The sequence below is a fragment of the Semicossyphus pulcher genome, unplaced genomic scaffold (genome assembly GCF_022749685.1).
Source record: "Semicossyphus pulcher isolate SPU_LCO1_2020_fin unplaced genomic scaffold, fSemPul1.0.p SCAF_25, whole genome shotgun sequence".
In the NCBI taxonomy this organism is placed as follows: domain Eukaryota; kingdom Metazoa; phylum Chordata; class Actinopteri; order Labriformes; family Labridae; genus Semicossyphus; species Semicossyphus pulcher.
Window position 1 is genome coordinate 1,434,076 of NW_027211699.1, and position 27,947 is coordinate 1,462,022.

A 27,947-nucleotide genomic window follows, 5' to 3' on the forward strand; every position below is an offset into this window, starting at 1 on the left:
GTCTGTTTGAGGATGCACTGAGCGAGTATGTGTGTGTGTGTGCGAGTTACAGATCAGAGCAAACAGGGCGCGCTGTGCTCGTTTTCGCTCCAGTCAGTTCAGCTCTCCGTATCAGCAGATGATCAAGTGAATCAGCGATAACGATGTTTGTTGTGTCTGCGTTACAGATCTCTGCATAGATTTAAAGTTACTTTACATTTCATCACCACTATCACACCCATTTGACTGGGAATGACTCAACAAAGTGAGAGAGGCGGACTACATTACGATGCTATCTGCTGCTACAATCATAACTCACACCTTCCTGCTTTGTATGACAGCTGATAAATTCAGGTGCTGTTCTGATTTCACCTTCTTCTCCCGAAGCATTTCAAGTGATTCTCACTGTGGGAAAACATGAGAGGGAGAGGAGAGGAACAACTGGGGTGAAAAGCAGGATTCATCTGTGCGTGCATGAGTGTTGTTGTCAGTTTGAAATAAAAAATGCAACGAGCCATATTCCCTGGCAGGGAGTTATTAATGAACAGGCTTGTTTATGAAGACATTAATGTGGGGGTGTCAAAACATAATAAGCATCTCCGAAGTAAGTGTAAATTATAACATATATTATATTACTGTCTGATGGTTTGGTTTACTTCTCTTCTTATATTTTATTTTCCTATTTTTTTTAGTCACACTCGTGGTTTTATCTAGCGCCATGATAGGGTAAAAAATATAATCTGTCCAATACTATGCAGTAGATTTACTTTGTGGTTATGCTATGCTATATAGCTAATGTTAGCATACTAAAATGCTACACTAAGATGGTGAACATGGTAAATATAATAGCTGCTAAACTTGATTGATTGCATTGTTACTTTGAGTGTGTTAGCATATTGATGATAGCGTGTTACTGTTAACGTGTTGGCATGTTGATGTTAACGTGTTAGCATGTTGATGTTCGCGAGTAAGCATGATGATGCTAATTTCATGATGATGTTAACGTGTTAGCATGATGATGTTAACGTGTTAGCATGTTGATGTTAACAATCACTACATACCACTGACAATAACTTCTACCACATTTAAAATAGTTTGTTTGTTGTTGGTCTGTATGTGACTGACTGACTGAGTGAGTGAGTGACGGTACTTTCGGAGCCCTAGAGAGAGAGAGTTGCGACATCGCCATGGCAGATCATGGAGCAAATTTGACCTCCACTGACGCAACTCTCTGTCTATATGGCTCTGGATGCTTTTTTCGAGGAGTAGGCGGCGCTGCTTGTCCGCTGTCCTCACCTACATCCACAACATGTTGTCTCATAACGACAGTCCTTGTAACACATTGCCCACAAAAGCGCACAGTGACCTGATGTGGTCTGCCACATACTAGGTTTTGACCTGGTCTTGTTTATGTGACATTCACCAAGTTAATCGTCTTGTTTTCTTTTGCCTGTGTCTGTATAGCACTGTGGTCAGCTTACGTGGTTTTAAATGTGTATTCTGTTAGTAAAGCTTTAAGTGTGGCTGTTTGTCTGGTTAAATAATGGACAGTGGAAATAAAGAGGCAGAGAGGGAAGAAAGAGAAAATGTGCAACAAAGGTAATCATCAGGTAACACGTTACCATGTGGCTGTAACCCTCGGGATACAAAGGCACTTCTTATTCATAAATGGAGATATCATATTATTAACAAAAAACAAGGACTGGAAAACTCTTTAGTTCTTGACCTTGGAGCAAGGTCCTTTGAGTGGCTGTTGGAACATGTTTCATGATTACCATCAGCCCGTGCGATTTCCAGTTGTTGTGAAAATGTGAATGTTCAAAACATTCCCATGTTTTCTGAGCAATTGTAGGACTTCATCAGTTTACTTTACCTTTAGCAGTTTTTAGATCTTGTCACATTAGGCACATTTTATATGTAAAAATATACACCAACCTCCTGTTAATCCACAAACTGGAGCTGCAGAAGCAAAGCTGTCACATCATACCGAGCTAAGATGCTGTATTTGCACTCTTTGCACAAAATGCTATTACTGTAATTTTGCTGTCGGGTGCAAATTTACTTTGTGCAGCCATAGAGACTAATCATAAGCTACGAGGCTGAAAATGAAACCAAACGTCCTGTGAAAAGCAGCGCAGGAACCCCTGCGTCACTCATGATGCTGCAGCTGAAGTTCACCAAAATGAGCACGGATTAAAGATACATCATTTCTGGATACTGCTTAAATGTTAAACAGCTACCTCTTGCTGCCGTTTGTCCTGACCAGGGTAAGGAGTGTGTGGTGCACTTAGAGGAGCACAGCGTTAAGTTTCCATGAAGCAAAAGAATGAGTTTGCCTCACATGTAAGAGAACATCACACTAATAAAAGGAGAGAAAAGGATCAAGGTCTTTCCACTTCCACTGTGCACTTGGTTTAACCTGTTGTTCAACAAACATCCGTCTGCTCCTTTCAGACGCTTCTCAGGGTGCTTTTAACCGTCGCACCGCTTTGATTTAATAACAGCTCACACAAAGAGCGCAGATGCACAGCGAGATTTTAGCACTGCACTCAAATGCTTGTCGAGCTTTACTCGCCTGTTTGCCACATAAAATGGGAGCTTAGATCCGAGATGACGGATGGCACACTGACGGGGAAACCGAAAACAGAAGGAGGCGCATCGCTCAGACCTGAGATGAGATTTAAAGTGAGCAAAAGGAAGAGATTAAAAGCTTCTGTGTAACATTCCTCTCTCTCATTTTCAGAGACATTTCTTAGCTCGACAAGTCAGTAACTCTCTGCAAAGCTCCCACATCCTCCATCGCTCCTTCAGAGATCCCGTTAAAAATAGATATAGTGGGTGAGCATAATGTTACCGGTTGCTTGGGAACTCAACTGAAATGTCAGGATTCCAAGTTTGATTTCTGTACACGAGCGCTGACGTGATCTAAAAAAAAACTCTGCGATGGGCCTCATCTAAAAAAAAAAAAAAAAAGATGCCTCGCTGTCTGTGATAGAAGACGAAAAGGGAGTTAAATGTCATCACACGTTCGCAGGCTGTGATGTGTTTGAAGGGCTTTGCTCCACAAACATTTCGTAGCTCTGCCGATGAAGGGGAACAGGCGGCGGGTGCTGACTGTGTGCACTGAGTGCTTTGATCAAGACGGATGACGAATTCGACACCAGAGTGGCTCAAACTGCAGATGACTTCTCAAAAAAGGTCGATGTTTGGAAGGAGTTCATTTCAGACCCATCAAAAATGAGAGTTTTGGAAATGTGTGTTGACAGATGCAGAGGATCATTTTTACATTAAAAACATGGTGCATGTGATAGGAGCTATATGGGAGACAATTTGCAGGAAAAGCCTGAATGCTCGACCATTACAGGGACGGGTTAGGGGGCATTTCACTGGTATGGCTCGGGTCGACTTGTTCACTTAGAGGAAAGTGTCACTGACAAGAAAGTTGTTCAGCAAACCTTGATAACACATAACTATTTTGATGATAAGATTGGTCCCTCCAGGATACCAATGCCCCACTCCCAAACGGCTCAAAAATGGTTTGATGAGTGTGAAAATGATGTGAATCACATGCTCTTGCCTCCGCAGTCACCAGGTGTCAATACAATTGAATACTTTAGGAGCAATGTTAGATAATGCTCCGAGAGGTTCCACAGGTCTTCATGGGACTCCTTCGACCCCTTAACCTCCTGCTCACATCCCACAATAACAGAATAAGAAACAAAGGAATGGTAAATGCATTTATATGGCGCTTTTCTATTCTTGCGACCACTCAAAGCTCATTTTACACAACATGTCACATTCACCCAGTGATGGCTGACGGCTGCTACTTAAAGTGCCCAACTGTCAGTCACATTCACACACCGCTGGCAACGCCACCAGGAGCAATTTAGGGTTCAGTGTGTTACCCAAGGACACTTCGACATGCAGACTGAGGGAGCTTGGGAATAAACCACCAGCATCTACCACTGAGCCACAGCTGCCCCTGGAACAACTTTATGTTTTCAATATGCTAAATGTTTTTAGCAGTCCATCTGCATTTTGGGTATTTATTTTAATAACTGTAGTTTATTTATTGGACCTAACACTTCCTGGTCCCAGGTCTCTCTCCTCTTGGAAGGGCACCAATGTGCCTGGCATTTTCAGCTCAGGTATACATATTTTTTAATGATCTTCTAAATTGCCTCATCTAGACACTCAACGTGAGTTTTTCCTTTAATAAAGGTATTTTTTAAATTAGAAATAGGTATTTGTAAACCTTCCAGACAGCCACACAATAACTGGAAATAACAGACAGACCCAGAGCTCCATCTATTATTTCAATCCCTGGGCAGTTTGGTCAGCCACACAGTGAGGAGAAAGCTGCGTATCCTGGCAACGGACCATCTGTTTTCTCCCACCACTCAAACTTAGATCCGTCTTGTTCATATTTCACACCATGAAGCATGCTGTTTTTTTTAATGTTTGTCCATCATGATGAAGTGAGGAGGAGAATCATGACTTCCCTGCAGCTGCCCGGACGGAGCGGAGTGCTAATAGAACCCCAGGGAGTGTTAGCTGGCCTCTGGATGATGCACAATGAGAAGAGACACGAGAGGGGGAAGGAGATGGATGGAAAAATCATAATTTGTGGGAGGAGGTGGGGTTAAGAGTCCCTGTGCTGTGTGTAGCCATCATGTCTGCACAGTGTAAGGAGTAAATAGACGCGCGCTCCCTGCTGAGCCTGACTCAGCTCATCTGGGCTAATTAAACCACACAGGGATAAACAAGGGCACTGCAAACTGGGGCCTGCTGGGAGATGGAGGTCCACACGCTGGAGTACCGCCTGTTCAAACGGAAATAAAACCAAGAGTGTCTCAGGACTGAACGGCAGCTGCGGGACCTGCTGTCCATAAAGGAACATGAGGCGGATTGATGGATGCGGACGTTTTGATGATGGATCTGCTTTAAGTTTGAGCCGAGAGTAAATAAGGCCCATCTGCTGGGCTGCTTGTAGCTTGTCTGGCCGCTTTAAGAACTCCCCAGTCTGTGCTTCCACTGGTTCAGACGTGAGCCGGCCACTCAATTAGCTTCACTATGGAAGCACTCAGGCAAAAAACACTAAATCTGAACCACTAACAAGATCTCTAACACGTACATCAGTATGGAGGATAATGTTAAGCTGCTCTACTTTATAATAAAGATTATCAAAGAGGCTCCGGTGCTTGACTTAAAGGGGTTTTGAATATGCATCATGATCACTGAGAAGTTCTGTAAAGTAAAATATGATCACAGCTGGTCAGAGCAGAACGTGCAGCGACTGACGAGCACTTTTCTTATGATTTTTACTCAGAGTGAATTCAACAGTAGAATAATTTTAAAGTACAAGGCCAAAAGTGTGACAAAAAGTTCTTTACCTGGGCTAAAAAAGCTCCCACTGCAACACAAATAAGCCCTTCCTGATTGTGTCGTAAAATCTATTGACCACATTCACATTCATCTGACTTTGTTTTAAGTTTAAAAAACCTATTTCATAGCCCATTAGCTACAATCCAACAACAGCTAATGTTAGCATTCAGCTACTTACTAGACAATATTACTGTTGGCTAGGAAATTATACAAAGCTCATACTACTGTTTGTAGTCTTGCACGAGACAAAAGGCTAGGTGTAAATTCTTAGCTAACACAATGTTAGCTAGAAAGAGAACGGCAGTGGTTGAATGCTGACAATATGGTTCAAGTTTAAATAACATATTTCATAGCCCATTGGCTACAGTACAACAGCTAACTTTAGCATTCAGCTACTGACAATACTGCCATTGGCTAGGAAATGATACAAAGCTCATACTACCATTTGGTATTCTTGCACATTAAAGCTAATGTCTAAATTCTAAGCTAACAATAATGTTAGCTAGGAACTTTCTATAGCTAGGAAGAAAACGTTAGCTAGGCAGTGGTTGAATGCTGACATATTTCATAGTCCATTAGCTACCATCCAAAAACCACTTACAGTTGGAAGACTTGCACAATACAGAATCAGAATCGGAAATACTTTATTTATCCCCAGGGGGAAAGTCGGACAAAACGGACGGGAGCAACTGTAACAGGCTGCACGTGTGGTCTGCACATGCACACTTTCAGCTGCTCATGCCAGCTCATACAAAAGGTAATGTGTTAATTCTTACTTAAGAATAATGTTAACTAGGAACTTTCTATCTAGCTAAGGCAATGTTAGCTAGGAAGAAAATGTTAGCTAGGCAGCGGTTAAATGCTGAATTTAAAAGTTTAAATAACATATTTCATTGTCCATTAGCTACAGTCCAACAACAGCTAACGTTAGCATTCAGCTACTGACAATACTGCCATTGGCTAGGAAACGATACAAAGCTCATACTACCATTTGGTAGTCTTGCACAAGACAAAAGCTAATGTCTAAATTCTAAGCTAACAATAATGTTAGCTAGGAACTTTCTATCTAGCTAACGCAATGTTAGCTAGACAGTGGTTTCACACTGACATTAGCTGTTGTCTAAGGTAGCTAAAGGCTTTTCACTATTAATTAGTGAAATGATAACAGTTGTCAGATACCCTATTTATGCAACTTACAGTCTGTTATACAGTAGAACAACATGATAACAGCATTTGAGCTTAAAAAGTTGCTGCTGGATTGGGCTCAATGCAATACTTGAAAAATGACCCAACCAGTAGGGACAGTTAAAAATGGCCTTGGAATAACAGCAATATCAGTAAGATATCACCTGATATATATGCATAATATTCCAAAAGCATAATTATAGTCATCTAAATCTGATAAAGATCGTCTTACCCGTTTCTGGAGCTTTATTTGATTTAAAATGTAATAAGACTTTCTGGGTGTGAAACTGTCCCCTGAGTGATTTCATCAGGAGGACACTGAATCATTTCTGTGTTAATTACGGCTAAATTAAATAAAAAGCGAGTGTGGCCTGAAGAATCAGTGTGAGACCCAATCGGGGAAATAGAGTTTTAAATACTTTATTTGATTTTCATCATCTCAAATTCACTTTGAGGCCATGGGGTTTATGTGTGTTGTTTATATGGGTTTATTTCTATTAAATGCCAATAAACTAAAGATGGGAGGATGGAAAAAAACAAGAGGTTGAAGCTCATTTGGTAGAACACAGCGTTTGCTCAGTGGAAAACTATGCCTACTCCGCGTGCACTCGAACCGGATACAACATCTAGTGTCAAGGTAAATGCCACTCAAAGGAAAAGACTGTTTTTAATCTTACAAATTGTCTCATAAGTTGAATTCAAATGCAGTTTAAGGTGGTTTGATCCTACCTGTGTCCCCCCACACCGGCAGGTACTCGTCCTGCTGGATGTCCAGCATGATCTCCAGGCCGTTTCCTGTCCCGCCCTTCATGGTTGTGCGGAGCGTCTTCCCTTCCTCCGCGGCGTTGAACATGTAGCACTTCCCGTACCTGGTGAACACCTGACAGGAGACACAGATAAAACATGAGTGATCAGCGATGATAGACACACACACATACACTGCAGAGATAACAAGGCAGACACACTGATATCACTGGAAAGAGCAAGTTGGTCTTTTTAACATCTGACACAAATAGCATCAATTGAGTTTAAATAATTTATGTGCGCTAACGTTGGAAGAGATGGGGTAATTGTTTATTTTATCTCTGAATCATTGTCGATGTCACACACACAAAGATACACACGCACAACCCTGCTGGCAACAGGTGTTATTGTGAAGTGTGTCTTGCTGAAGGACAGGTCTGGCAATAAAATCAGGCGGCGGGAGAGGCTCTCTCCTTCACTCTCACATTATCTAGCTGTCTTTCTGCAACAGCCTTCAGCTTTAAAATGCGCGCGGCTGTTATCAGGGAAGGCCGAGCAACTGAAGAGCTGGCGGAAAACTAACAGCAGGTAAATAAACTGAGGCAGTTCCCTGAGTAAACTTTTAAAAGCAAAGAGCACCATGACATTACCAACAGAAACTCTGCTTTCCTTTCAGCGTGTGCGTGTGTTAACAACACAGCGACACTCATAGAGCTACTGTTTGGGGACAACATTTCCTCCTCCACCACATGGCTTTAAGGCATTTATGAAGAGAAGCTGTTTTCAAGTTGCAGCGTATGTGAGTAATACAAGCAAACATGTAAATGAGACTGTAGTTGTGAGGTCTCCACTCATGAATAGTAATCACCATAACAACCACTTCAACCCGGCAATGACTGATTGAGAGAAAGAAGCTGAGAGACACAGAGAAATAAACATAGAGCAGGATCTCTGCAGAGTTAAAATGCACACATCAATACGATGTTCTCACATGACTTATGGGTTATTAAATAAGTTAGATTTTCAAAAGCAAGTAAAACCTATATATATATATATATATATAACCTATACATACAGGATATCTGATTATTTATTTATATATATTTTTAGGGGTGGGAATCACAGGATTACTCACAATACGATACGCGAAACATGCCCCACGATAACGATAATATCACAATACAGCGATTCTGTAATAATTGATATATATAATGATACATCACAATATCTGATTAACTTCTTTTTCGGCCAATTCATTTCTGTTCATGTTACCCTCATTCATGTCATGAGCGCAACCGCGAGGAGACACGAAGTAGCAAGGCAATGAGTCAAAATTGCTATTTTTGACTCGTTATTTAAAATACTGATATTGGGCACCAGCTTCTCGATAATTGTACTGCATGAGCGGGATGGCGATATTTTGTCCCATCCCTAATATTAATATATAATTTTTTTATCAGTTGTCACTTTTCTGTTGTGGATGGGGGAGGGAATGTGATGATCGCATTGGTGTGCAAATCTGACCGATTCACAACTTTCATCAATCATAAATATTGTGTTTTACATTTAATTGCTTCAATGTCTTATAATATCCTCCACACTCGGCATTTGAACATGTTAAATTCCTGTTTACCACGTTAATTGAAATTTGAGTAGTTTAATCGTACTTTGTAACACCTGTGGTGTTACAGCTTCAAAAATGACAGCCAAAGGAAATGTATGGGTAACACTAGATTATGTTCATCCATCAGATGGAAAACATCCCCATTCACACCCACACATTCATAGACATTTCAGACTGAACAATTTTTGAACCAAATGAAGAGAAGATTGAAGTAGAACCAGAGATAGAGGAGGATGTCTCAGAAGTGGAAGACAACATTGATGGATTTTGGAAAACATTTTCAGTGTCTATTCTTTGTATATTCACTGCAGTTAACCACGAGTCTGAGACATTGTTTGCAGCTTAAAAAGGAATTAATTAATACAATTTGATGATGATTAATGTTTTTTGTGTTAATGTAAGAGCAGTTAAAACAGACCTAAACAAAGTTCTGTTTCACATTGCTATCAACATGTTTCTCAGCGAGCCTTATTTTGAAAGTCAATCTAAATTATTTACATAAACCGCTCCAGAATCAGGCAGCGTTCATGTCATGTGACAGTCAACCTAACTACCTCTTTCTGACTTAAATAGCGTTCTTGTCAACAGCCAGGCATTATTGTGACTAAGAAACTCAAAGCTTTGACACATCCAACTAAACACAACAGCAGTGCCATTCCACATGTCAACTAAGGTCTGTTAATCAAGTAAATCAAAAGCTACATCCTTATGACCAACTCTACAATAATACAACCATCATGATTGGGCAATAATCAGAGCTGTTGCTTCCATCCCACGATTTTCACACAGCGGCAGACTGGTTGGACCCAGCTGTTGGTCCGCTGCGTAGATGAAGAGAGGAAGGTTGATTGTGATGATTATAATTATGTGTTAATGAGGATCAAGAGGCTCTCAGGCAACAAAACAGGAAGTGGGCCTCTAAAATTGTTGATATTTCTGACTGTAGTGTAATCTCCCGTGGCTACTGTCTTAAATGTTCTTCCTTGATTGTTCAAATTCTCAGGAGGAAACAGTCTTTCTCTTCACTTCTGAAGCTGATTTAAAGCTGATGTTTTATATTGCTGAAAAAAGACAACAAAACGGAAGGCGAAGAGCACCGCCGATGATTGGATGGCTTTTTCATTTCATGCTCCTCCTCCTTTATTGACACCAGGCCCTCCTCGTGGATGGTTTACAGACGTGATTGATCGACTAGCTGTTGCCACGCTGCCACAGGTGATGCGGATCACAAGAATATGAAGTACCACATTACAGGGTTATCCACCTATGCTAAACAGAAGTACTCCCCACAGATGTGTATCTGCACAAAATAAATGACACAGGAGGAATTGCCGGAGCGTAGCGAGGAGGACGACGGATAAATATTCATGGTGCCATCACTCCTCGTTTGCAGGTACAAGAAGTGGAGGGTTTTTTATTCCGCGCTCGCAGACAATAAAAAGACGCCATAGGAGTCAAACACGGCGGAGGTCAAACACTCATTTGTCATGTCCGGTAACGCCTGAAAATCTAACCACACATTTGCAGCACAGAATCCAATTTCATTAGAAGAAAGTGTGTGTTGACATGGATCACACAACCATGACTTCCCCTGAATAAAATCTAATGATGCCTCAAATTAACTTCATTTACACAGCTTTCCAAACGCTCCGAAGATGAAGTAACCGTCGCCGTTTAATTGGTTTAAATCTATATCTTTAAGCGCCATTAATCAACACATACACACCCTCCTGGTATATATATTTCCTTGTGTGACGACACCCCAGAATGGGCTGAATGTTCCTCCCCTGATAGATTTTTTTCACGTCTTTTCTAAGAAATTGGCTCCCAAGGGTGCGCTGTCAACATCTCCTTCGCACTCGGCTTTCTTATGGGGAAAAATAGCTTCCAAGGGGGACACTGCTCGCACCTCTTTCACTGCTTTTGTCAAGACTGATGATGTTTGACAGACAGGCAGGGGGCCGGGTCAACATCCCATTAGACCTCAGCCAGACACAAAGGCTCGTCTTCGGACCAAAGGATGACAAAGACGACCTTGACAGCGGGGTTCTGTTATTTTGTGAATCCTCGCCGCTGACCCGGGCCCCGTCTCTCCTTCTTTCTCACTTCTCTCCTGATCTACCGCTTCAGGTGGAGCTGTCAGACAAGGGACGGTAATGAGATCTCAAACCTGTCCGGAAATGTAGAATGGGGGGGGATACACTGCTCGGTGTGGAAAAATTTGCAAAGGTAAAAAGGCTTATCAATTCTAATTTAAAAAGTGATTTGCACCAGGAAGAGGTAGATAGATAATATTGACTGTCAGTGTTAGGGAGTGTCTCTCTCTGGTGGCCTTCAATCAAAGCCAGTGCAGTACAGTCCAATTAAATAGATTTCCACCCGTGTTTTGAATATTTTGTGTCCAAACAACTTTCAATAATATCAAGGTGTCGTCATTTCTATAGTTAATGAGGCTCTGATCAAGACTTTTATGTCAGCGACTTCTCATATACATTTAATGTCAAAGGCCTTGCTTGTAGCGGCCACCAACAATTCCCAACCGGCTCTGCTGCACCTCTCAGCTACGAAACATTTTAGTTACTTTCAGCTCTTTCTTTTGGTTTACTTTCACTACTTTCATGTGCTATTTTCCCAGCAGCAGCAGGAAGTTGTTAAAACTACTGTACATTTCCTGCAAGAACCTAGTTTAGCGTTAGCTGTTTAAAGCTCCTGTGAGGATCTTAAGGTTTGTGTCGATTTTGGCGCCCCCTGTGGTCTTCTCTCTTTGCTGATTTTGTCCTGTACATGCTTAAGTGGTGGTTTTTAACAAAAATATGTATTGTATGTATCATATACGTCTCACTTAAAATGTTTGCCCTGGAAATTGTAAACAAAGGCAGCGTGCAGTTAATCGCTTCGCCTGACACTTCCCCCCCGCCAGCAGTTTCAGGCATTAAAAATAACTATAAAGAAATAATCAATCTTGTCGCTGATGGTCTGGTTTGCTTTTGTAGGTCATAAAGAGTCATCATTATTAATTTCAGTCTGTTTCATAACCAGCAAAAAACTCCTCACAGGAGCTTTAAAGGGAAATGTTCTTTTTAAACTCATCTCTAAAGTAAAGTGTGAACAACGCCTGCCATTGTTGTTGATGTTCTCCATATGAACTGAAAGCTTGGCGCAGCGACAGAGTCGGTTGTTCCTCTGGTACCAGCGCCATCATTAAAGGAAGATGACACCCTGGAAGAACTACAGACTACTTTAGCTTAGATTATAGCCTCTGCATTCACTTGAATTGCAAAGTCGCTACTATAATATGCTAAAAGCAGCAAAAACGGCTTTCTAAAACGAGTGCAGAGGATGTTATGGAATAAGTATTCATGTCACAATGACTCAGACATTCAGCTAGAGTCATTTGAGTATACGGCCAAAGAAAAGCAGCATGTGGGTACTGCTGGCACGGCTCCACGAGCAAGGGAACTTAGCCGTCCTCAGCCAGTATCTAACATGCTGAGGAATCTATTTTGTGCTAAATACACAAATATTCAACAAACTCAGACGCTGGTGGATACCAAAACAGAGCTAAAAGGGGAGCGAATGAAGGACTCCAAATTAATGCTAATATAGCTCCATGTCTGCTAAATGTAAAACGTATAAACTGCCTGATTATAAATTGAATCTATCATGTGATTTTTCAAAGAGGAATCCCGTGTGCCAAGAAATAACACAAACTTTCACTTCCGCTTCTGACTCCTTTGTGCTGTTCTTTACTATTGTTGCTGTTAACTGTTGAACGCTGCACTGTGTAAATGTCAAAGAAGTCAAACTCGATCGCTGCAAATATCACATCGGTTTCCCCTTTCAAAGCCAGAGGTCTGTGAGACGACCTGCGAGCGAGAGCCGGCTCCGCTATGCTGCCAATTAAAATGGCTTTTGACCAACAAAACACGTCTCATTAGCATTCACAGCTGCGTGTGTGAATGTCTGGAAGCGGGCGAGCTGCAAACATGGCATGACCTCGCCCGCTCGCCGTGCAGAGCCTCCCACAGAGTCGAAGTCCAGAATGATATGGCCATTAGCGTATATTCCTGTCATGATGAAAGGTCAGTTGTGAGATTCAACCGCCCACAAATCAGCTTCTTTAACTTGCTGTTGGGGTAATGCAGAGAGCTGGAGATATACCATGAATGGAGAACTGTTTTATTGATGCATCTCTAAACATCTGACTCCGTCCTGAGTCGTCACTTAGCTATTTTGGTTGGCCCTCACCATTCTGAATTCATCTCCCCGTCTTGCATACAATCCCACTCTGTTATCGCTGCTTTGCAAATGGCTTGCTGATGCAGTGCCAAAAAACCTGGCAGCTTATTGCCCCAGAAAGAGGACGTTATCTATCTTTTCTTTACTTTGAGCTGCTATTCCCACCGGCTCCTTATTTATCTCCTTCTGCCATTGTAGCATCCGAGCCATCAAAAATACCCTGAAGTGCACCGCCATCCTTCTCAATCCTACTTTCTTTTAATGCTACTGACACAGCAAAGATATATCTACCAGCCTTACCACATCTGCGCTTTACCGTACTGGCACCTATTCAAGCAGCTTTTTCATTATTTGCGCTGATTCCGAGATGCAGGCGCTTCTTCTTCCGTCAAAATCAATAAACACAAAGAGCAGAAGACGAGTGCATCGCATTTATAATATCACGCCCTGTCTGAAATCGCACGGTTATTCATCAGCTACTACATGCTGACTTTGCGATCACCGTTGGGCCGTTACAAAAAAAATGCATTCCTTTACACTCGAATGGAAGAAAACTTCCTGAGATCAGTATTCATGTTTTGCTGGCTGACACTTTGCTGTCACCCTCTTGTGTTTTTCCATTACAGAATAAGCAGGTAATAAGACACTTCTATTGCTCATCCCATTTACTCCGCTGGCAGGCGGGACATAAAGAAGTGAAAAGCAGCGGAGAGCAAATTGAAATGTTAAACATAACAGTCGGCCGACCACTTTTATCAGTCATGAAGCGGCGCCAACTTTCAAGGTTACGCTTTCCCACGAGTCGTCCGTTGTGATCTGTTTTTTGTTGTTTGACAAATCGATATCATTTATGGGAGAGTTTAGGAGGCGTTTTAAGGGGTTGGGATGGAAAGGGGAAGACAGAGGACCTTAATCCGTAAGGCTTAGAGGAGCAAGTTTATGAAAAAGGTCTTTGAGTTGCGAGGTGTGCACTTTCTCCGCTGGCGAGAAGTGGTTGTACTGCTGTGGGGATAAATAATGCAGAGGGCTGCTGCATTAGCGACAGGGTTGGCACTGACTATGGGAAATGAGGCGTTTGAGCATGCACACACACACACACACACACACACACACACAACTGACTCACTCATCATTACGGCCTTAACACGCCCCTCCTCCCCAGTATCTGCAAACCAAGCTAGCATCCCATCCAACCTAAACATCCTCCTCACCATATTTCACATCGCATTAAAAGAAATTCTGCCATTTATGTGACGTGCCGGGAGCTTTATGGACAAATTTATCATCGCGCCCTAATGTAAGTTTACCATGCCGGTGTAATATTTTATTTTACAAGACAACACATGCTGCGATAGCACACAAAGGAGTGGAGTCGCTGCTGCCAGGATGGTATTTATGCTCTCGGAGAGGAGGGAGAAGAGATGAGGGTAAAAACCATAAAGAGAGCGAGGGAGATAAAAATGAGAGGAGGGAAAGAGAGAAGTTATCTGGAATCAAGAGACAAAACACCCCTCTGAGTGAAGTAAATCTCGGCTGAACTCTGACTAAGATTGTTGCCTTCGACGTGGATTGTGTTTTGAAGAACTTTTTCGGCTTAATGAATTCAACTCGAGGATGGTCGTACAGAGACAGAGCGGCTTTCATCTTACCTGATCGATTACCGAAACTCCACATCATCCTTTCATCTTTTGCCCTTTAAAACAAGAACAACCTAGACTGATTATGCACCAAGTTTCCATCCTTCAAGGATCCACTTTCTTTGTGCTTCAGGCCCAATTATGAGGACACAGAGGAGAGGATCCTTTTAACAAGAGCGTATGCATGCAGCAGAAGCAGGAGAGATCAGGACGTGAGCACTTTGTTGCAGAGTAATCCATCATCATATACCGCGGCTCCTGGCTGGCCGATATGCAAAGGCCGTACCATCAGGCTCATAAAGTTTTTATTGCAGGATTGACATGAGAACATTGATAAAAATGTCATGTCTGTGCGGAGCTGGGTTCAGGATGAGGGTACTTTGGGTGAGCGTAAAGACGAGAGGCAGGAAAGAACAAAATGTCTCAACCATCGAACAGGAAATAACCTTTATATCACATATTGCACCAATCCAACTCCGGACACAATCTGATACCTCAACTTAGACTGGCTGCTAGAAAAACAGTGGCAATGCTGTTTTCCCTAAATTTAGAATTCAGATAAATAACCGTGCATGACTCATTGGGATCATTATAATGCAAGGCAACACAAGGCCTAAGAGTTCTGTAGCGCAAACAACTCAGTTGGCCAGACATTATGACTTAATGAGTGTTACTGGTAGCAGAAACAACAAGGCGGGAGAGCAGCGGTGGAGATTCAAACACTGGTTATCTAAAATGGTGAATCATTTCAGAGTTGGACTCAGATTTGGACGGTCCTATAGCGGAGGGAGAGGAAAACCATTTCCACTGGGCCAGTGAAGCAGAAATAATTCATGAGGGACAAAGCTGGAACATTTGGACTGTCGTGTTTAATCAACAGAAAAGGACAATTTTCTGATTCAAGGAGAAGCGAAATGAGGAACACTTTCTCTGCAAACAACAGCTAACCCATCGGCCAAGGACGTTCTAATGAAAAGAAATCATTAATCTTGTTTTCATGATCTTTGTAAAATCCTTCAAAGACTTCAGGACCGTGTTGGTTCTTCTGTTGTTTACCAAGGAATAGTTCCAACTCCTAACTCCTAACTCATACTGAAACAAATCATGTTAAAGAGGGGGTATTATGCTGTTTCACATTTTAAGACATATATACAGTGTTACAATGTTGGATGTCCAGACTAAACGTGGGTGAAGTTTCAAATCTGTAGGTAAAAGTATGTCGGAGTAATCCCCAGGCTTCTCAGCTTAGTCTGCTGTGAACTTTGTGATGTCACAAAGTGCAGCCTCAGCAGGCTTCGGAGAGCCGGCCAATCAGAAGAAAGCGGGCTTGTAGGGGCGGGGTTTCTTAAAGAGACAGAGCTGACTGAGTTTTTTGAGGCAGAGGCTGTATGAGGACCTGCACAGAGCACCAGTGTGAGAGAAATAAGGAGTTTTTTAACGGTAAATTATGCTAAGCTACTTCACAGGTAGTGAAATATGAAGCTTGAAATGAGCATAATACGCCCCCTTTAATTGGCAGGCAGATAGGTGTATTTTTTCACTGTGAGACACTACACTCCATGAGAAGGTAAATCGATAAGTGTTTAACTATTAATTAAAGCATAAAGTCGCCTTTAAGTTGACAATCCCACCTTTGGTTTTGAGTATAAGGCGTCCATCTTTCTGCAGTGTTCTACAGCAGAAGTCAAAGGTTGCTTAAAAAGCTCAGGTAGCTTCCAAGGTAGTTTGTTTACATCTATTGAAAATAGAAAAGGTGCATCAAAATGTATTAACTTATGACTTTGTGCCCTGCGCCGCTACATTCCTACTTTATTATAGTGTCAATGCCTCAACGTCCTCGGGTTCAGACAGAACCTCAGACAGACATCAAATAAAAGTGAAGTTACTTTGGGTCGAACATCTTGTACTCTGTGACTAATAATTGCATTTCTCTCCAACCCTTCACCCACCGTATCTTCTTGCCGTTCGCAGAAGAAAATTTAAATATTAAAATGACATGTTCTCTGTCACTCTCCGTCTCTCACGTCAGTGTGCAGGAGGCGTCCAGATATAGCTGTGCAGTCGAGCTGTCATCCCAAACTCATCAATCAAATCACACACGATCATTATTTTTAATAAGTCACCTCGCGCTGATGGCCTGTGGGGTTCTATCTCACCTGTCACAGTCTGCTGTCTATGTCGGCGCTGATGCAAAGCTGAGTAATGGGCCGGGGGTTGGGGACCCATGGCAGCTCCTAATAACCGTTATAAAACCGACTCGTCTGACTGGGTGACATGTCTCGTCTTCCTCACAAAGATACCTGCAGAAAACGTCACCTCTGTGCGACCTGCTAAGAAGTTCTTAATGCACTGCCACGATTATTGCCATTGTCATCCGTGGCCTCCTTTCCAACAGCGCAGGGACCCTGTGACTTTACAGATAAATCAAGAGGAGGCATGTAAGAGGAGTTTGTTGCCCACGGTAAAGAGCCGTTCTCCTGCTTTGCGCGACTTTTCTTCACATCAGCTTCTATCTTCGACAAACACTATTGATATGTAAGGCTGGCAACACAGCGGAGCTTCCTCACCCCCGGTATGATCGATACCAGCAGCAAAGGCTCATTATCCCTTAATAACCAATGAAGCTTGCGGTGGAGATCCGAACTGGAGACAAGAAGATCGAAACAAAATACCCATTAACTCGTTCGATGTAACAACGGCAGCTCTGGTCACATGTGCTCTGTAACCAATGTTCAGAAGCAATGTGGGAAGTCTGGAGTGCCATGCAAAGTGAAAGGTGTAGGTCGGAGTGCTGGATGGGTGTGAAGCCAATCTGACTCTTATACTAAAGGGTCTGCCCAGTAACAGGCCTGCTATTACTTTTTCACCACTCTATCAGGGTTACTTTTTAGATAGCAGCGTTGGTCGATTGACCACTTTAGTCCGTTTTGTAAAAACCTCCAAAACTATTGAATGGATTTTGGAATCAAGGCGCCCAGAGAAGAAATACTACAAATTTTAGTTATCCTCAGACTTTTATCTGTCGCCATTAGCTGAAATTTTCCAACCGCCATTGGATAGATTGCCGTGAAATTTGGTACAGACCATCATGTGTCCCACCAGGTGAAAACTTGATTTGTCCACCACCAAGTTTTAAGACTAAATACCAGTAAAACTATTTAACTTCCTCTCCGCCTCAGCTGAACTTTGTGTTTACTGCTAATTAGCAAAGGCTAGCATTCTGACATGCTTTACTAAGCAATCAACATGGTTAAACACATACATGTTAAAAAATAGCATGTTAGAAGTGTTGTTGCGAGCATGTTAGCATTCTGACGTTAGCACATAGCATTCTTGGTTATTTGTAATAGCGAGACCTGCTCAAGGGAAGGCCCCGTGCCTCGGTGTGCCTGCAAATCAACAAGTATGTCCATGATAGCCATAACACGAGCAGAATACAGGTAGAGATGTGTAAATCTGAATCATTCATTGATCTGTGAAATTTCAGGTGAAATATTGAAACCCACTCTTGAAAAAAAAAAAAAGTACTATAGTCTTGTTGCACAGAATGCTTAACTGTATGGAAGCTTGTAAGAGAGTCGAGCTTTCTACAAGAAGCATCTGTAGCCTCACTATGGAAGAAATATCTTGACACGGTTGCTTTATCAAAAACTAAATAACACAGTAACACTAGCCAAAAAGATAAAAAGACCTCAGTGAGGAAGATTTTGGCAAAGTTTCCCCGAGAATGAGAAAGAACATCTCTGGAATAACAACACAAAGTAATATACTGTCCTGACAGGAGCATGCAGCCATGCTGGCGCTGCAATCTGAGTCTGCTGTGTGCACCAGAGCCACTAGTCCATGAAATGACACAGACTGCAATGAAATTACTACTGATCACCGGGATCACTAATTATTTTAGAGCTCCATTTAAAACATTTTGTATCTTTGACTGTAAGCAAGAGAGAAAAGGCAGGAGACAGTGTGTTTTTGTATCGCAAAAATGTGTCAATCTTTCAGACAAAGGAAAAGAAATCTGGTGATAAGAAACCTTTTTGTGTCTGTCACATCACATAAACTGAAAGTGGAGGTGAATAGGTTGAAGGAGTGGGTTGATCAGAGTGTCAGAAGTTTTCCGCCGTACAGAAGATCATCTTTAATGTCTGACATTGTGTTGACTTAATTAGCACAACATTAGCACAATTATTATCCTGTCTGCATGCCAACAGCATCGATTTGCAACCAAGCAGTTGGGCGTTTCCACACAAATCCTTAATCAGCATTTTAATTAGCATAAACATGAAGCTGTCCAGAGTCCAGGGGGATGATAATTACACGTCTGGAAAAATGAGGGGGTTTCTGTCAGGAAAAACATGATAAAAATCCACAGACTATAGGAACACTGCGTTCTGTTTCACTCCAAGGCTGCTAGGAATAATCCAACCATCTGAAAATTCTAAACTTACCGCAGAGTCAATCAAAACTTTGGGTTTATTTGTCAAGAATACATACTGCCGATTTTTGCAACAGCAGCACAGCCTCACTCTCAGCTATGCTCTTGGAAATGAGCTCCCTGAATATACAGCATTTCTAACACCACCATGGAAATAGTAAATCCATACCTGCTCCAAATGCGCACAACCTCGAAATTTCTCATGTCTCTCTCCAATCTCTCTCCGAAAGATGAAGCACTCAATTCAGACTTTAAATCGCAGACATCCAAATCTGGGGGCTCTCAAACGGGCACACTGCATAACATGTCTCTGCTGCTATAAGCATCACAGGATTGGATAAAAGGACGTGGATGGCAAACGTATAGAAAGTCATGCTTTAGTGAAAAAAATTGGAGAGAGAAGTGGATTATCAGCGGAATGGTTTTCTGTTTTTTAAAACTTTTCTGGCCTGGTTCCAGACCTCTGAATGACCCCCTCTTCAGACTTTTCTTTGATTCAAACATCTGCTGTTGAACTGACCACGCTTGCCTTTATCATGTTCTATTGATTTCATATAAATTTTTATATCCTTTATAGATTTTTTATAAGTTTGTGTAGCTTTGCACTTTGTCTGTATGCCTCACCTGTTTATAAATATATAAAGAAACTATAAGGATACCCAGGGTTACATTGAGGGAATACAGAAGAGGAACATCTGATAGTGCTTCAACTTAGCTTTTCTTTCCTTTATATTAACAGAATGCCTTGTGACGTGTAATTGCACACATACACACTACATAGGGATCAGTCTGCTTTGTCTCAGCACAGACTGGTTTAAACTTTGGTTTTCTCTTTGGGTCCAACCACATCATGCATTCTGCTCATACGTAAATTTTGCACATGGCTTCCTGCTCATGCTTAAACTTTGCACATGGTTTCCTGCATATGCTTAAACTTTGCACACGGTTTTCTACACATGCTTAAGCTTTGCGTATGGTTTCCTGCTAATGCTTAAACACATGGTTTCCTGCACATGCTTAAGACTTTGCACATGGCTTCCTGCTCATGCTTAAACTTTGCACATGGTTTCCTGCACATGCTTTAACTTTGCACATGGCTTCCTGCTTATGCTTAAACTTTGCAAATGGCTTCCTGCTCATGCTTAAACTTTGCAAATGGCTTCCTGCTTATGCTTAAACTTTGCACATGGTTTCCTGCACATGCTTAAACTTTGCAAATGGCTTCCTGCTTATGCTTAAACTTTGCACATGGTTTCCTGCACATGCTTAAACTTTGCAAATGGCTTCCTGCTTATGCTTAAACTTTGCACATGGTTTCCTGCACACACTTAAACTTTGCACATGGCTTCCTGCTTATGCTTAAACTTTGCCCATGGCTTCCTGCTTATGCTTAAACTTTGCACATGGTTTTCTGCACATACTTAAACTTTGCACATGGTTTCATCCATCTTTTGATCCATTCATCCATCCATCTATCAGCGTGAATTAAACTAGCATTAACTAAGACACAGCTTGTGGCTTGATTGATATCTCCATTATCAGATCCAGACAAAAGAGTCTTAGATGCAGCGGCTAACACGGCTTATCCTCGGCCAATCAAGGCACATAGTGAGTGTGTATTTTGTATTTTTGGTTTGGAAAGTTCCAGAAATGGTCAAAGACAGTTCCTCCCCTAAATGCAACAAAGTTTCACACCTAATAAACTGATTTCAGTCGGAGTTTAATTTTAAGGCAGGGCTACTGTCTGCTGCATGAGCTCTGGATGATTAGAAGTCATATGGTGCGTTCACTGTCACAGAGAACTGTTCAAAGACGAAGGACACTCAGAGCTACTGTATGTATGTGTCTGTGAGGTTGAGGCTCTTACTAATCCCTCGTAAAAGTGGGGATCTGTGTGTGTTTGTGTGGAGAAGAAACCAGCGCATGTGTCAGGGGCAGGCTATGCCGTGCAGGAGCATATGATTTGCAATAACAATATGGCAATGGGTCCCCTCTGCTGTATGGATAATATTACAGCAGCAGTGAGATGACAAGTGACATGGACAGCTAAATGTAATTGGGGAGCCATCTGCAGAAATGAATATAGCTGATCGTGCATTTCCAATATGTCCAAACTGCGCCATGTCTCCCTCTATTATGATCCATCTCACAATGGAAGCCTCGGCTCAACTGTGAATTCAAGGACGGAGCAGCGGCAAAAATCAGATAATGTCTGCATTGTCTCATTGAGCTGTGTGAAATTGGATAAAATGATGGGAAATAGATGAACAGTAATGCTGGGAATCACTGGGAACAGATACGCCACATTTACAAAGAGACATTTCCCTCCGTTTGTCATAGTCATACACGGGGGGACAGACAGAGTGGGCGGAGGGACACAGTGATGTGAAATCAGATTAAATTATTGCCAGGAGTCACAATGTGCTTTGTGTGTGTGCATGAGTGTGTTTTCTGGTCTGTGAAGCAGTGGAGAAATCAGCAGAGTGTATTTGCAGTAAGAAAAAAAGATCCAATCAACATGCCATCAATCATTGTTAAAAATGTATTTGTGCACAGGAACTCTTGTGTGCTCTGTGTGCGTGTGTCTTTATTGGCAGCACGTCGGAAATTCCTTTCAAATGCATCCAATGACTTGATTAAGATTGATCTTGTTCAGACTCACAAGTGAACAAAAGTGCCTTAAGAACCTTTTTACTGCTGAAGGGACAGAAGCCTGATACTCGGACTGAATAGCCATTTCCCTACCACTCCATTATTCAGCCTGACATTGCTGAGTTAAGTTGAGTATAAGCAAGCATGTATACAGTCATCATGCAGAGCGACCCATACCAGCAGCTATTGTCCACATATCAGCGCAAGTATGACCTATGTCAGCATGATATGTTGTGTACCTCTCGGACTGTCGCCTTATTCTGCTGGTCCTGGTTTCTGCTTGCATTTTGGATTTGTTCGCCTGTCCTTGACTAATTTTTTTCTGTTTTTTTTTTTTAAATAGGCATTTGAAATTCACTAAGCATCACCCCTGCGGTCTGCATTTAAATCCTATTCCATCTGTAAATATTTCCCCATGAGCCTGTCAGTGGCAAAAACAAGCACTTTTAGTAGACGTACTTCGATTAGGCAAGGTTACTGCAATTCTTGAGCACCTTTTTTTAACCTAACAGTCAATAAGACCCCAAAATATCTTAAATAGGGCACAGGATTTTTGACAATAGAAGAAGATAGAAGAGCATAGAGGATATACGTTATTGATCCCAGAGGGGAAATAAAATCTCTTCACTCTGTTTTTACAAACATGCTACTCACACAAAGGCCTCAAATACCAACCTGCACAAACAGGATCCCATGGACAATGGAGAGAGTGTGGGGGCTGCACATGGACATGCGCCCCGAGAGAGTGAGGGGGCTGCACATGGACATGCTCCCCGAGTAGTGGGGGATTTTGTGTCTTGCTCAAGGACACCTTAACGGAGCCTAAGAAAGGAACCAATTCCATGCTTGGGCCGTACCGAGACTTGAACCGGCCACCCTCCGGTTCCCAAGCCAAGTCCCTTGAGACCAGGGGTCTCCAACCCTGCTCCTAGAGAGCTGTCTTCCTGCATGTTTTAGGTTTCTCCGTACTCTAGAAACCTAAAACATGCAGGGCGGTAGCTCACCAGGAGCAGGGTTGAAGACCCCTGCTTTAAACTGAGCTCCCGTCTACCATAACCGTCTACCATAGTACCGTTTAGACCAATGAAACAGGGTATGCTTAAGGGAATTGCTCCCTGTGATTGACAGTGGTCACTTTAACCTCCAAAAACCAACATGGGCATGGTCAAAATGCCAACCTTAAGGCTTCAAAGGCCAACAGGTGAAGTCAGGGTGGCTACTAGGGGTGGGTATCGCAGGGTAACTCACGATACGATACGCGATACGTGGCACATGATAGCGATAATATTACGATACAGCGATTCTGCATACTTCAAAGCACTTACACAATAAGTGGATATTTAGAGTTCGGGAACCAGGCTAAACTCTACCCATGTCAGGAAACAAAAATGTTGCAGGAGGTACCCAGAGATATAATTAACCACTGCAACATGAAGCAGCTACATCTGGCCCAATCTGTTCATGCCAGTAAGAAATCTATTGGCTCACTTCACTCCTGTGTAATATATTAGCATCTGCTGCAACTATAATGACAAAGTACAAATAGTTTAAAGCTTATAGATTCTGACAGCTTTGCCTTGGAACAAGGTTTGGTCTTTAGAGCTTTTGGTGACACTGATCTGTCATGTAGTTGCATCAGAATTACATCAGTACGTCCAAGCCTCTCCTCTGACATTATCAGCTGTTGGACAGAAAAAGACAAGCTTATGCATTTTCTGTTTTATGAAAAAAAAAAAAAAATTCTATCAGTCCAAGAAAATGTCAACAACAGGGCAAGTACTCTGTTGGCTTCCACCTCCTACACAGCAGAAACTGACAAATGTCAGGCTTTCAATCACCAGCTTCTGGCCTTTCCAAAAGCAGGGGGAGCCAGAAACACCTGATTCACCTCCAGAAAACGGAAGACAGAGGAGGAACGGAGAGATTCACAGTCTGTCACCTTCAGTGCATCACCTTCACTAAATGAAGCAGTCATCACGCAACATTACCTCACTCGAATCAAGGACAAAAAACGGATTGGAATGAAATTTTCGGCTATCCTCTCCCACCCTCTCACACACACACGCACACACAACGTATTGATTCTGCTCTTTTTGAGTCAATGGCTAAGTCCACTCCGCAGCAGAGAGTCAGAAGGCTTCTCCCCAAAAGACACGTGAGCGCTCAGAGGTGGAGAGCAAGTCCATCTGTTCCCGTACACGTCCATCTGTTCCACACATTCATCCTTTCCATCTACATTAGCATCTACACCGGCCTGCTCCTATGAGTGGGTATCTAATAATTCAGCTCTGATTAACAAACTGAAGCAGTCTGCTGGCTAATTCTGAATCAGTGAAAACCTGAAATCCAATCATTTCAAGCTTAAGAGGTCATGTGACTTTAACTTTTTTATATGTATTTCTCTCAAAGAGAAGAGATTATTGAAGTCCTGGCTTTGCATTTCTCAGTCAGACTTGGAGTCCTACCAGCAGACACTTAAGGTAGCTGCTGATGCTGTACACTGACCTTCACTGGCAGTGCGAAACAGTAAATAAGCTGCTACACTGAAAGTGTGTAAATTGATAAATGCAAGGTCCGCCTGTATCTGGAGATTTAATGAGCTAAGAGGGTTTTTATTCCATACGATGCCATTAAATATGGACACGTTATTTCTATAAGCAGAGAGTAGTTACGACTGCATGGATGCTGGAGTTTATGTTGCCTAATAAGACTCTCGCTCGACATATGATTCTTTTACTAATCAAATAACATGAGTATAACTTTACGACTAATAAAAAATGCTTTGCCAAGTCAGACAATAGTGAAAAAAGTGAGAAATTTGCTTGTTTTGTTCAACCAACACAAAAAGTCCAACACAATCAGTGGACAGTGGAATAACTTTCGTCTTTTACCTCTGTGGTTTGGCTTGTTTTCAAGGTAAACAAGTATTTCTTTCATAGGTATGACTTTGTCCAATCAGTAAAAGTGTCATGAATTATTCTTCTTTACTTATTTATTTATTCTGTATTGGGTTGTTCAGTCTTCATTTTCTGTTTCACTTTTTCGCTGCTGTCTCTCGTGTTGCTTTACTTCCTTCCTGTGTTTCTTTTCCCACTTTTGGGATTGTGTGGCCTGCCCTCATTGTTTTCACCTGTGTGGATTATTCTCACCTGACCCTGGTTACTCCTGTGTATATAGTCTTTGTCTTACCCTGTTTCTTTGCTAGTTCGTCATCGTCTTCATTGTGAAACCTTTGTCAAACCTGTAGTCTAGTCACCTTCATTTTCCCCTGTGGACTTTCTTAGTTTAATACCTGATCTCTTTGGGGTAGATGTTAGCGCTTGACGGTAGACGGTAGCTCTCGGGGTAGACGGTGGCTCTTGGGGTTGACATTAGCTCTTGGGTTAGACATTAGCTCCTGGGGGTAGATGGTAGCTCTTGAGGTAGACGGTAGCTCTTGGGGTAGATGGTAGCTCTTGGGGTTGACATTAGCTCTTGGGTTAGACGGTAGCTCTTTGGGTAGACGGTAGCTCTTGGGGTTGACATTAGCTCTTGGGGTTGACATTAGCTCTTGGGGGTAGATGGTAGCTCTTGAGGTAGACGGTAGCTCTTGGAGTAGATGGTAGCTCTTGGGGTAGATGGTAGCTCTTGGGGTAGATGGTTGCTCTTGAGGTAGACGGTAGCTCTTGGAGTAGATGGTAGCTCTTGGGGTAGACGGTAGCTCTTGGGGTAGATGGTAGCTCTTGGGGTAGACATTATCTCTCGAGGTTGACGGTAGCTCCTGGGGTAGACATTAGCTCTTGGGGTAGATGGTAGCTCTTGGGGTACACATTAGCTCTTGGGGTAGATGGTAGCTCTTGGGGTAGACGGTAGCCCAGTCTGCTGGGACTTAGCTTGGGAACTGGAGGACGGCCGGTTCACATTCCGATACAGACCAATCATGGAATTGGGGCTGGAGCCAGTTCCCTTCCTGGGCACTGTCAAGGTGTCCTTGAGCAAGGCACAGCATCCACCAACTGCTCAGGGTGCATGTCCATGTGCAGGTCCCTCACTCTGACATCTCACCTTTAGTGCAGGTCCATAGGATCCTGTTTGTGCATGTCTTTATTTTGGGCCTTGTATGGCATGTTTGTAAAAACAGAATGAAGAAATTGAATTTCCTGTCGGGGATTAAGAAAGTATGTCTTCTTCTTCTTCTCCTTTGGATTTTCCTCATAGCTCCCCGTGTGTTTTCGTTGGATTTTAAATTGAACCTTTTGTTTTCCTTTGGATTATTGGCTGCCAGGATTATAAAGTAAGCCTTTTGTTTTTCCTTGTGGACCATCTGGGTCCTCTCCTTTTTTGTTTGAATCTCAGTCGTGACAAATAGTCTACGTTGCATTGTCCTAATCCATTTCCTGAATGATACTACACTCAGTAGAGGAATCATCCTTTAATAGACTCTTTGTTGTCATTAGTCCGAACCTTTACAGTCTTGGTTTGAGATTTAGTGCACTTAATAACAAGTCTAATATTGGGTATATAGACGTAGACAGTCCAGAAGAGGATTTGTCCAAACTCTTGAAGTAAATACGTAGGACCTAAATTCAAGTACATCAGGATTGCAAACAGTCACAGATGGCGGGTACTCTTTGTTTTGCTTGTCTTGTATTTCTGGCTCAAACTGCTCTTCAATAGTTTCTTTATCTCTTTTCTCAGTTTTTATTACCATTTTATTTCAGCTTTTATATCTTACTTTTTCTCAGTCTGTACTCACTCCTCTGTCCTTGTGTTGCTGCAGCATTGAGTTTCTACCTCGGGGATCAATAAAGGCTTATCTTATCTCATCTTAATTCTGAAGGTAAAAGAATTAATCTACTGAAAGGGAACAATCAAACGCCTCGGATGAGGGTCAATAGATGGCACAAACCCACAGTGTGGTTATCAACCAAGATAAGACTTTATGAGAAAAAACATCAAGTCCATAAAAAAATCCCATTATGTGTGTTGGATCTGCAGGCGAGTCATTAGTCCTCTGTATCTAGAGGAGTGACACTTTTAAATGTTGCATCAGGAGTAAATATGGAGGCTTGCTCCATTACTCAGTCGGATGGTGAATTGTCCGGAGCAGCATTTGTCATTAGGACGGGGTAACACTCATCGTATCTGCCCTCCAGAGGGCCTTTATCATCATCAGCAGGTGTGCCAGTGGGATCCCTCTCAGTGAACATTCATTATAAGTCTGCAGAGATCGTGCAAAGCAAGAAAAATGGCTGCCCGTAGCAAAATAATCGGATGCATTCCCAAAGGGGGGAATAATGTGAATAAAAAATATGTAGCCTGACAGCTACTGGCGGATATTGACATATATATTGTTGCTTCATGCATGTGGGCAGGGCGGACCTCACTGTGATGCATCGTGATCCTTATTGGAAATGCGAATGATTAATGAGCTTCCCACTGCATGCAGCATGCCCGTGTTTGCCTGCTTACATTTAGTGAGGAATCTAAAATCTACATGCTGCGATGTGTGTTGATGTGCTGCATGAATATTTAGAACTGTGTGTCTGTGCAGGAAGCAATAAGTCTAGCCGCTGTGCCATTAGTCTGAGATTACAAATGGCAAACAAGCGTCCGAGCCGTCTAAGTGAAAAATGAAACGCTGCAGAAAACAAGATTTCGGCTCAGACGCTGCAGACACTCATTTGTAATAAAAACACTTCTATAAGTTGGAATCATTCTCACAAACAGTCTATTGGGTGACTTTAAATTGTTCATTTGGCACAACAATGTGAGCCCCATATACCGCGGGTTACAGAGATAATGTCTGCTCATTATTCGGCTTTGTCTGGTTTCATTTATGTCTGTCTGTCTCACAGTGATATCATTACTCATTAAAATGGCCCTCTTTAAAGTGCAAACCTGTGTTGTAGCGCCCCACACACACACACACACACACACACACACAGAAACATCCAGTTCATTAATCATTTTATCTCTTAGATGCTGGCTCATAACTGACACCAATTACCTGATTGTACGAGAGAGGAAACAACGGTGGGTGTTGTAGATGGTGTCGTATACGAGGTGCTGACAGACAGCGAAGGAG

At 42.3% G+C, this 27,947-nt stretch overlaps 1 protein-coding gene across 2 annotated transcripts in view; it reads right to left on the bottom strand.

Annotated features, from left to right (window-relative positions):
* asic2 (acid-sensing (proton-gated) ion channel 2) overlaps positions 1 to 27,947 on the bottom strand; it is a 402,563-nt gene that overhangs the window by 26,816 nt on the left and 347,800 nt on the right. For both annotated transcript variants that reach the window (XM_069675842.1, XM_069675841.1), the window contains exon 2: positions 7,279 to 7,429. In XM_069675842.1, the coding sequence (XP_069531943.1) occupies positions 7,279 to 7,429 (151 nt within the window). The remainder of the gene's footprint in view (positions 1 to 7,278; positions 7,430 to 27,947) is intronic.